The sequence below is a fragment of the Myxine glutinosa genome, chromosome 1 (genome assembly GCF_964187855.1).
Source record: "Myxine glutinosa chromosome 1, kmMyxGlut1.1, whole genome shotgun sequence".
NCBI lineage: Eukaryota > Metazoa > Chordata > Myxini > Myxiniformes > Myxinidae > Myxine > Myxine glutinosa.
This window is the reverse complement of record NC_136261.1, coordinates 315,020,860-315,032,877: the sequence shown is the minus strand read 5'-3', so window position 1 is coordinate 315,032,877 and position 12,018 is coordinate 315,020,860. Positions and strand designations below refer to the sequence as shown.

The following is a 12,018-nucleotide window of genomic DNA, read 5'->3' as shown; positions in this document are numbered from 1 at the left end:
CAAGCTGCCCTGAGAAGAAGGGCCTGGTGGAAAAATGTATCCTGAGAGACATTACTGTTACTCGCCGTATTGAATCAATGGCCAAAGATGTTCCCCCTACAGCCCAAGGGCACGATCGCTGGATTCGAGTACTTTTCTCTTGCTCTGGATGGCAGCAAGGACATCACTGATGTCAAACAGCTGGCGAAATACATCTAAGAATTGGACAAGGACCTAAAAGTCACCGAGGAGACATTGGGGTTGCGTGCCGTGCAAAGGGTGAGGACATGTTCAGGGAATTCCTTGCTGTATTAAATACTGCTGGGTTGTTTTTGTTGTGCTATGGTATAGTGGAGTGGTAATTCACGGGCAAGAAATGTATCAAATACTTTTATAATATCGCTGCAGATGACGTCAAGGACTTTAGTTGAATACTCTTATTCGGCTATTTTGACCACCATTTCAGTTCTGTTGCAGCTTATAACACTGCCATGATTGTCTTCATATGTTGTGGTATGATGCCTAATGTCGAGAGGTCTCACGAGATTGTCTCCAAGTTAGTATGTTGCCGAATGAATAACATAATAAAAAATATGTGGTTTAAATTGATTTTCTAAAATGTGCCGCTGCATATAATGTCATTGACTTCAATTGAACACTTCTATTCCGCTACGTGTTGTAAAATTATTTTATTTGTGGGAGTCTGGAACAGGCGGCTTGGGATCATAGGATCCTGGGTTCGAATCCCGGTCGATCGCTGAATTAACGCCAGGGGGGTTGACCCAGCCTGTCATCCTTCCGAGGTCGGCAAATTGAGTACCAGTTCACTGGTAATTCCCTGTGCGTCGCAAGAGGCGACTAACAGGCTTGGCGGCAGGAAGGGCATCCGGCCGTAAAACATTGCTTCAAAAAGGGGACCATGGTGCCCGAAAAAGGCAAACCCCTGCTCGGTGGGGAAAAATGGCATCGAAAGGTGGTTCTTCTAGTCTGGAACAAGGCTGTATGTGGTGGAGTGGGAGGAGGGTGGGGAAGGGATGGGGTGAGTGTCTGGAAGGAGGGGATGTTGGGTCGAAAAGACATAAAATTTCCTTTCACATATAAACAAAGGCTTACACATGACAGAGCGAGCAAATGTTTTTTAAATCCCCAAAAATTGAACTTTAAAAAAAAAAAAATTTTTTTTTGCCTAAAACAGTCCCCTGCACTCCCGAATGAACCACTGAAAGTTTGACAAAGTTCCGTTCAGCCATATCTGAGAAAGACCTGAAAAAGAAGGCGATACACAGACAGACAAACGGCTCTCTTATGATATATACACTATGTGACCAAAAGTATGCGGACACCCCTTCTAATTAGTGGATTCGGCTGTTTCAGCCACACCCATTACTGAAATGTATATATAATCAAGCACACAGCCATGCAATCTACATAGACAAACATTGGCAGTAGAATGGGCCGTACTGAAGAGCTCAGTGACTTTCAACGTGGCACCGTCATTGGATTCCACCTTTCCAACAAGTCAGTTCGTCAAATTTCTGCCCTGCTAGAGCTGCCCCGGCCAACTGAAAGTGCTTTTATTGTGAAGTGGAAACGTCTAGGAGCAACAACAGCTCAGCCGCGAAGTGGTAGGTCACACAAGCTCACAGAACGGGACCGCAGAGTGCTGAAGCGCATAGCATGTAAAGTCGTCTGTCCTCGGTTGCAACACTCACTACCGAATTCCAAACTGCTTCTGGAAGCAACGTCAGCACAACAACTGTTCATCGGGAGCTTCATGAAATGGGTTTCCATGGCCGAGCAGCCGCACCAAGCCTAAGATCACCATGCTCAATGCCAAGCGTCGGCTGGAGTGGTGTGAAGCTCGGCGCCATTGGACTCTGGAGCAGTGGAAACTCGTTCTCTCAAGTGATGAATCACACTTCACCATCTGGCAGTCTGATGGAGGAAACTGGGTTTGGCGAATGCCAGGGGAACGCTACCTGCCTGAATGCATAGTGCCAACTGGAAAGTTTGGTGGAGCAGGAATAATGGTCTGGGGCTGTTTTTCATGGTTCGGGCTAAACCCCCTAGTTCCAGTGAACGGAAATCTTAATGATACAGCATACAATGACATTCTAGACGATTGTGTGCTTCCAACTTTGTGGCAACAGTTTGGGGAAGGCCCTTTCCTGTTTCAGCATGACAATGCCCCCGTGCACAAAGTCAAGTCCATACAGAAATGGTTTGTCGAGATCGGTGTGGAAGAACTTGACTGGCCTGCAAGCAGTTTTGACCTCAACCCCATCAAACACCTTTTGGATGAATTGGAACGCCGATTGCGAGCCAGGCCTAATCGTCCAACATCAGTGCCCGACCTCACGAATGCTCTTATGGCTGAATGGAAGCAAATCCATGCAGCAATGTTCCAACATCTTGTGGAAAGCCTTCCCAGAAGAGTGAAGGCTGTTTTAGCAGCAAAGGGGGGAACCAACTCCATATTAATGCCCATGATTTTCAAATGAGATGTTCGATGTTTGGGTGTCCGCATACTTTTGGTCATGTAGTGTGTATATATGTATATTAGGGTGGTCCACAGATATATGTAATATTTAATACTAATAAGAATCCATGCTCCACAGGGCTGCCCTTATTGCTATGTTTATAAAGAGAATATGAACTAAAGATGAGGTCAATTGGAACTTATTTAGAGGTTGCTCAAAAAATAACATTTTAAAATTTATCCTGTTTTTTTCAGATGGCAGAAACTCGCAGCTCTTCCACAGTTTGGTTGCTGGGCAAGTCTGAAAAGGAAATAATATGTGGGGGACCACCAACCAAAGGACACACATTGCAGAAAATGGTGTACCATCACATACAAGAACACCATACAGTTCGTGAACGTGCCAAACTTAGTGTACAAGCTGTGTGTGCATACTGGGAGAAAGCACGAATTCCAGTGCAGAGAGTGGATTCCTGTGAGCGCCAACTTTTGAAGTTGTATGATGCCTAGAAACTGGTAAAGAAAAATAGAACCAAGACATTCGAAAACGATAAAGTGAAGGAGCAAATGTTCAAAGATGATCTTCAATCCCTCTTCGATATCTCACCAAATGATGCGCTTGAGAAAATGACGAATGAAGAAGACAAAGGCTATGCCTCATCATGCAGTGTGAGGATCCCTCAAGTTCACGTATGAGATCTGTGGACAACACTCTGGCAGTGAAGGAGAACAGAAAGTGTATCAGGCTTGAGAATGAAGATAAAAGAAAGAAGAAACATGCTGCTGAGACTCCAACAGCAATGCAATCTGTTCCATCAACATCGGCTGTGGTTGATGATGATGATGATGAGTCTGAGATTGAAAGCTCCGATTCAGGGGACAATGAATTCAAACTCCAAAGTCCATCTTCTGCCAAACAGGCGAAAAAGGCTCCCATCAAGGTGATCACTCCAGCAATAGTGGCAACTCTGGACAGAGTAAATCTCTCAGATCGGCATGCTATGTTTGTGGCCAGTGCTTTTGCACAATCTCTTGGTCATACCATTGAAGACAAGTACAAGCCAACAATAATAAATAATTTGAGTAATTGAAAATAGATAATTATGGATGAATTGATGTATGATGCTAAAAATTCTGTATCTTATTATTCATTGAAATTTATCAACATTTTGAGCAACCTCTAAATATTGTCCAATCAAGCTCAAATTTTCACCACAAACTACTTTCTTCAATAAGAATAGGGGCAGGATTGTGGAGAAATGAAAATCCAATCTTAAAATTTTTGGACCACCCTAATGTATGTATATATATATATATACAGTATATATATATATATATATATATATATATATATATATATATATATATATATACAGTATATATATATATATATATATATATATATATATATATATATATACATATATACATACATACATACATACATACATACATATATATATATATATATATATATATATATATATATATATATATATATATATATATATATATATATATATATATATATATATATATATAACTGTGAGAAATAGTAGAAACTCCACAGTACGAGCAGGGCGTCTCATTTGCATTGAATAAATAATCGGGAGATTAAATCAGACGCGGACGTAGCTTCATGACTTCGATCTTTAATTCGACAAGCTTTCGACCAACAAAGGTCTTCTTCTGAGTCGGCCCCAAGTTCAACGGAAGTCCTGAATATATATATGAATATATATATATATATATATATATATATATATATATATATATATATATATATATATATATATATATGCACACAACATGACATGGGTGGTAAATCCACCACGGGTGGGAAGCCAAAAGCAATCAAACAATGCGGAAACGGTGAATGCTAAACAATGGAACCAATAAATTACACATTATTGTGCCACCTTCAGTTGAACGTCAGACATGGACAGCAGATTCGTGAAGGACTTGCACAAAAAACATCCCCAGTCTGAATGGTTCGATACCCAATGGTGAATCTGCATATGGCGAATCCGCGAATGTCACGGTTAGAAAGTAGAAACCCTCACGTCATTTCCTCATTTATATTTAAACTCAATATCTCTGTTTTCATTTCAAACAGCATCATTCCAATCATAAATTAAGACTACAACAAAATACTGTGTGAAATCACGATTGCATTGAGATATTATCAAACCGGCCCATTATCGTCATCTGTTCACTTCCGGATTCAGGAGCATTTCCGTATTCAGTCAATTGCAAAATCATAATTTTATTGAGGAATTTATGAAACCTCCTACCCACCTTACAACATCCGCTGGGACCCCAAAATAGTCCACAGAAAGTTTGGCGGGTTTAGCCCCAAAACTGAGGCAATAGTTTGGGGATGGATGGATGGATGGACAGACAGATACGCCTGTTTTATTATATAAATTTATATATGTATTATAAATTTATATCTATTATATATGTATATATATGTATGTATATATATATATATATATATATATATATATATATATATATATATATATATATATGTATGTATATATATATATATATATATATATATATATATATATAGATAGATAGATATATATATATATATATATATATATATATATATATATATATATATATATATATACAGTATATATATATATATATATATATATATATATATATATATATATATATATTAGGGTGCATCAAACGCCCTTAGGTTCTTGGATTTTAATGTCTATTCTCTCAAATGTTACACTTGTTGGTAGAAGTATGTATGCAAAAAATAAATGAAATCAGAGGTGGTCCTGGGTGGCCACCGGCCACTTTTATATATTTAGGGCCATTTTCGGGGCCGCACTATGTAAAAATGTTTGATTTTGTTATTTTACACCCAAACCTAGTCATGTTTGGTATCAAATTGAAGGTCTTGATGAGAGGAATACAAATATAACAATTTTATGCAAAAAACGATGGTTTGATAATTAGTTTGTATTTTTACATGAATGAAATCGGAGGTCTAATCGTGGGTCCCATACTAGTAGTCTAATAATATCCTTTATTTTCTTTCAGATGGCAGATAAGAAGACCAGATTAGCAAGTGCCATTTTTGGTCTTGGCAATGCTTTTACAGAAGCAGATGGTACATTGACAGGAGTCCGCCTCCCAACTTGCCGGCAGGTTCTTCGATGCGTGATGTGGTACATCCAGAAAGAAATATGTGAAGGCAAACAAACTCAGCCACTGAAATGGAAATCTGCCAGCATCGTCCTTATCCAGCTGAAAAAATTCTACACTAAAGCAAATATTCCTATGCTTTCAGACCATCAATGCTGCAAACTAATACTTGACCTTCTTAATGACAATAACAAATTGCGTCAAATACCTGTTTCTCGCCGAGAATCTCCAAGCACTTTGGCTAAGTTGCAAACCATGAATGAACGTCTTGATAAGACCTTTGGTGTATGGACAAAAGATGCAATGACAAACATTAAGAATGAGGAAGATAGAGTATTTTTAGAGTCAATGAAATCTGACAGAGTAGCCTCATTTGGTGGTGTTGACAAGAAGAAAGTTGATAAAGATCATAGAAAAGAAAAACGCCTCTTAGCGGAAGCTTCAAGATGAGAACGTCATGAATCATCCAGTGTACAAGAGATGACAATTAGTTCTGTATGCTCTGATGATAGTGACTCTGCAGATAGCTTGGAAGAAACTGAAGAAGAGGCGATTCCAGAGTTTCAAAGGAAGCGTAGTCACCACAGATCAACATATGCAGGTACATCTGCCTTTATTCCTCATGATATTCTGAAAAGACATTCAGTTGTGTCTGTTGCTACTCGACTAAACATAACTCCTGTTCAACAGGTTGCGCTCACCAAAGCTGTAATTCAAGAGGCAGGAGGTGATCCACGTCGTGTGGCCAAGTCGTACTCAACTGCTGATAAGGCTCGACGATCAATAACAAGTGCTATCGCCAAAGATATTCAAGAAAATTGGATCGCCCCAACAGCTGCAACACTTCACTGGGATGGCAAGCAGATACCAACGCTCACAAACAAGAATGTCAAGGAAGAAAGATTGCCAGTGTTGGTTGGGAATGCCACTGATGTAAAGCTACTGGGGGTGGCTAGATATCCTCCTGGAAGTGATAGGTCATCAGGTGACATCATTGCCGAGCACACTTACACGTATCTACATTCATGGAAGTGCAAACAATCAGTTGTCAACTTATGTTTTGACACAACAGCATCAAACACTGGACACGTTACAGCTGCCTGTGTTACCATTCAATCAAAACTGGACCGTGCTCTTCTGTGGTGTGCATGTCGCCATCATGTTGGAGAGGTAATCCTGGATCATGTGTTTGACGTTCTCAAAATTGAGGCATCAAAGTCTCCCGAAGTATCTTTGTTCCAAAAATTCCAGAAGAATTGGGAACGCATATCGCATGCAAAGAATGAAAGTTTAACCAAAATTGACATTTCCATGTACAATGACTATGCACAACAGCTGCTTTTATCCTGCAAAAACAAGGTTTTAAGCACAATCCGCACAAGCGCTTCATACTGTAGGGAAGACTACAAGGAAATGGCACAACTCTGCCAGGTAGTCCTCGATGATGATGTCACAAAACAAGGAACACTCCACAGACCAGGGGCCATGCATAAAGCAAGGTGGATGTCAAAGATTCTTTATTCCATCAAAATATGCCTACTTGAAGAGCAAATTTCTCTACTACCTCGAGGAACTGTAACAACACAACATCAACAGAAAAAACTGAAGGAGTTTGTTGTTTTTGTTGTTTATATTTATTGTGATTGGTGGCTCATATGTCAGTCTGCTTCAAATGCCCCATGGTTTGATTTGTGCTTTTACAAGACTCTGCTCAACTATAAAGCTGTCAACTCAACCATTTCAGTCAGCGCTGTGAAAGCCTTTGATAGACATTTGTGGTATTTAACCCCAGAACTGGTTGTTTTGGCACTGTTCAGCAATGCAATTCCTCAAAAGGATCGTCGTGCCCTTGCAGATGTGTTACTGGCCATACAACCAGATGAAATGCCAAGCACTCCAAAACACCGCTACGGTTCTGGATATGGCAAACCGTCATTTCCAAAAATTACAGAAGCGACAACCCTGGCTGATCTTGTGAACGAGGACTCGTGGTTTACAGTAAACCTTCTTCACCTAGATATGACCTTCCTAACAGAGGATGTTGACACTTGGCAGAACAATGAGCACTTCAAGGCAGCCAAGTCCATTGTGGATGGGCTTAATGTTGTGAATGACCCTGCGGAGAGAGCAGTAAAGCTCGCAACTGATTTTGTCTCAACTGCAAGAAGAGAAGACCACTTCCAAAATCTTCTTCAAGTGGTTGAATGTGACCGCAAAGCGAGGCCAAATTTGCGGAAACGAGCAAAGTTGGAGTAGTGACATTGGCGTTGTGCTTAATACATTTTCAAACTTTTAATCAATGAAAGTACAATACTACAACACTGTACTACAACTTTGTAATATGAAGAACGATTTTGGTTAATTTTACATTGACATGTAAGGTTGTTTTAACTGTTTGATATTAGGCATTTAGTAAAAGTAGGACTTTACTTTTGTATATAGGTATAATGGTTAATTTTACATTATCTTGTAGTTAATTTTACATTATCTTGTAAAGTAGTTTAGCTGTGGCCCTAAATGGCCCTAAATATATAAAAGTGGCCGGTGGCCACCCAGGACCACCTCTGATTTCATCTATTTTTTGCATACATACTTCTACCAACAAGTGTAACATTTGAGGGAATAGACATTAAAATACAACAACTTTTTGAAAATCATGGGGCGTTTGATGCACCCTAATATATATATATATATATATATACATATATATATATATATATATATATATATTGTTACGTGCTCCTCCCCGACCCCTGGTCGCGATGTACCTCCGAGTCCCGAGAGGAGCCACAGCAGAAAAACATGTTATTCTGTGTCAGAAATCAATAGTGAAACCACACCAATGATTATCAACCAACCAATATTGTATTAAAAATCACACAAGAATAACGGTACAACAAATAGCAATCAAAAGGTACACTCAATACATCTTATGATGGTACCATCAACTAGCATAGGATAACTCACGGTGTTCCAAGTGAGTGGAAAACCTTCCCCAATGTCTCTATATTCCTGTCCTCAAGACGAGGTTGACTCGCTCCAGCGATCGCTAGAACAATGTCCAATCGAGACCAGAATCCCGTGCGGATGGCAAGGGCAGTCGCACCGCCGAAGCAGCTCTCAGGCGTAGGCGGTCGAAGCGACGCAAAAAGTCACGTGGTCCAAAACCAAAAGCAAACTTGCGGCGGAATGGGAAATCCCAAAGGCCCCCTCCAGATAGGAACGTTCCCGGTTCAGTCGGCGAACCACCACTTAAACTTCAAACTCAGTGTTGTGCACACACATCCCCGACAGACAGGATGGTGAAAAAGCTGATGCGTAGCCAAGACCTTTTATTGAACAAAGCACGAGTGTCAAAATGGCTGACGGCTCTTGCTGGAGTCGACACGACCCGGCGATGATTCTTTAGAATCGCAACGCCCAAACCTGACCACGCAGGTTTTTCAATCCCCTAGCGATAACACCTATCGCAGGAACTCCTTCCAAGGAAACTCAAAGTTCACTCGCGACTTTCGTTCGACAACGCTCGCTACGGAGCTGGAAGCTACTCGCTTCTTGTCCGACTTCACTCGCCATGCCCTCGCCTTCTTCTTCCTCCTCGTCTTCCGGATCCCGATCCGGCTTCCTGTCTCTTTTTAACATTAACGCTTTTATCCTTTGCAAACAGTTCAGGAACAATAAACCTTTTGAAGACAATAATAGTACATAGAATCAGAAATATTTCAAGTGGATGAAAACCACAACACCGACGAATCCGTAATACTCCCCCCCCCCCCCCCCCCCCTCAAGAAAGAAAGTTTGAACACAGCGAGAACTTTCTTTGCAGGCAAAATCTCTAAACAAACAAAAGTACACTCACAACCCAAATCATCAATTCCCATGAGCAACAATACTCAATATTCCCCCAAAATAAAGCAACAACACTTCGAACAACCCACAGTGATTTCCAAAGTTAATTCACTCTGGACAAAGCATCAGCAATGACATTGTCCCTGCCCTTTACATGCTCAATTTCCAAGTTGAACCCCTGCAAAGCCAAACTCCATGTCATCAATCTCTGATTTTTATTTTTAGTTTCTTTTGAATGAAGGTTAAGGGGTTGTGATCAAAAATCCAAAGTCAAGCAAATCTATAGCACTTTTTCCAGGAGGCCGAGCTGAGAACCAGCTTTCATGGTGGTTGGGTGGTGAGGCCTGGAAGTATTCACTACATGGACGCCTTTAGGAACGTGGAGTTCACGGTTAATCCGTGTAGGAAAGTTCACTACATGGACGCCTTGAGGAATGTGGAGTTCACGGTTAATCCGTGTAGGAAAGTTCATTACATGGACGCCTTTAGGAACGGGGCGTTCATGGTTAGTCCGTGTAGGAATCTTGGCTCGGCTGCTCCGCAATATTCAGTGCTTCAACTCTTCCTAACTTTCAAAATAATCACGTTTGGACTGCTTGTCGCTGTAGTCTCATGAATAGCGGTCTCCTTCTCGGCCACTACCCTGATAATCATTCCTTCGGGAGCTGCCGTAACTCTGGGAGCCTCCATAGTAATATCGATTGCGGCCACCACCAAAACTATGTCCACGTTGTCCTCCTCTGTAGCCCCCTCGACACCGAAATGCCTTCTCTAGTGTTATGGTCCAACCCTCCAACTCCTTGCTATTCAGATCCTTTTCTGCATCTCTGGCATCCTTTGTGTTTTCAAACGTGACAAAGCCAAACCCTCTTGACTTTTGTGTCTCCCTGTCTTTTATCAGCAGCACTTCCAAAAGCGGGCCATATTGGCCGAAGACAGAGGCCAGAACATCTTTCCTTGTTTTGAAGTTCAGTCCACCTACAAAGAGCTTGCCAACATTGCCTCCATCCCTGACTTGTGTGTGCTGACACTTAGTTTCAGGGTACTTACTCTTCTCTTCAGGGTGCTTCCTGCTAGGCTTTTCAACAAACATCGGGTTACCAGAAACCTGACCACCGGCCAAATCATTCCCGATAACAAAAGATACTCCCTCTACAGGAAGATTGGCTTGTAAACCTACGGTGACCGTTCCTGACACCAAATCAGACTCTAAATGGATGACATGAAGTGGAGCTTTAACAAAGCCACCAACCCCCTGTAAAAGAACACTAACACCAGTTGCCGTCTTCTCTGACAGTGGCAAAATGCCCTCAAGCATCAAAGATTGATGTGCTCCTGTATCCCTCAACACCCTAACAGGTCTCTGGTTAGTCAAATCTCCATCCAGTGACACAAACCCCTCTGAAATAAGTGGTTTGTAACCCCTTTTGAGGGCGATTTCTCACATTTGCCAAGGCATTCGGAGTTGTACTAGTCTGACTCCGCTCCTGAATTTGCCTTTCCATAGCATAACATCGGGACATCAAGTGTCCAGGTTTCTTGCAAAAAGCGCAAGTAGGCCCGGAGGAGAAACTCGTGGTTTGCCTCAAGCCCCCCAGAGGATAAGTCCGTCTTGGAACTGTAGACCTCTGATCCCTAAGAGTCACGGCATCAGATCTGTCCTCATAGTCATCTCTAGGCCGCCCCCATGAATCTTCGTTCTCCGCACCGGATGTATCATAACTCTCTGGGCGAACTCTAGGCGGGAAGTTAGGTTTATGGAACCTCATCCTGTGTGTCAAGGCATAGTCATCTGCCACGGTTGCTGCCTCATACAACTCTGGTACCTTCTGTTCCTCCAGATGTACTTTAATGTCGTCGTGGACACACTGTTTGAATTCCTCCACCAGGATCAATTGTCGCAATAGTTTGAAGTCTTTCCCAACCCCTTTTGAATCACACCACCGATCAAACATGGTTTCTTTCATTCTGGCAAACTCCACATGGGTCTCACTCTCCCTCTTCCTGGCATTCCGGAATTTTTGCCGGTAAGCTTCAGGACCAATTCATCGGCTTTGAGAATGGTTTTCTTCACTATCTCATAATCTGCACATTGGTCAATCCGTAAAGCCGAATATATATCTTGAGCTTTACCCACCAGAACACTTTGCACTAACATGGTCCAGGACTCCTCAGGCCATTTTAGCATTCGAGCCACTTTCTCAAAGTGTAAAAAAAAATTGGCTACCTCATTTTCATTGAAGGGTGGAACCAGCCTCACATGCCTACCAACATCCCAGGTGTTCTGACTAGTTGTCGATCTAGCCGGCATGGATGGTACCTCTCCCCGTTCTCTCATTAACTTCAGCTCTTTGCATTTAATTTCCTTCTGAAGCTCCATGTCACGTTCCCTTAACTCCCTTTCGGCATTTCTCTCCTCTGCTTTTCCCTTTTCTCTTCCCTCTTCGAGTTCCCTGGCAGTTCTCCTTTCCTCTGCTCTTTCCTTTTCTCTTCTCTCTTCGAGTTCTCGTTCCTGCTCTATTCTTCTTTCCTCGAGT

The 12,018-nt window shown here is 41.7% G+C and overlaps 2 protein-coding genes across 11 annotated transcripts in view; one reads left to right on the top strand and one right to left on the bottom strand.

The window, feature by feature from the left end:
- LOC137440265 (nuclear factor 1) overlaps nt 1–12,018 on the bottom strand; it is a 409,428-nt gene that overhangs the window by 249,064 nt on the left and 148,346 nt on the right. The window lies entirely within an intron of this gene.
- Nucleotides 267–6,412, top strand: LOC144889896 (uncharacterized). Its single transcript, XM_078771104.1, has 7 exons — nt 267–337; nt 446–539; nt 953–1,018; nt 1,175–1,204; nt 1,818–2,009; nt 5,528–6,233; nt 6,323–6,412. The coding sequence occupies exons 1-6, from the start codon at nt 267–269 to the stop codon at nt 6,080–6,082; spliced, it is 1,008 nt and encodes a 335-aa protein (XP_078627230.1). The 3' UTR covers nt 6,083–6,233; nt 6,323–6,412.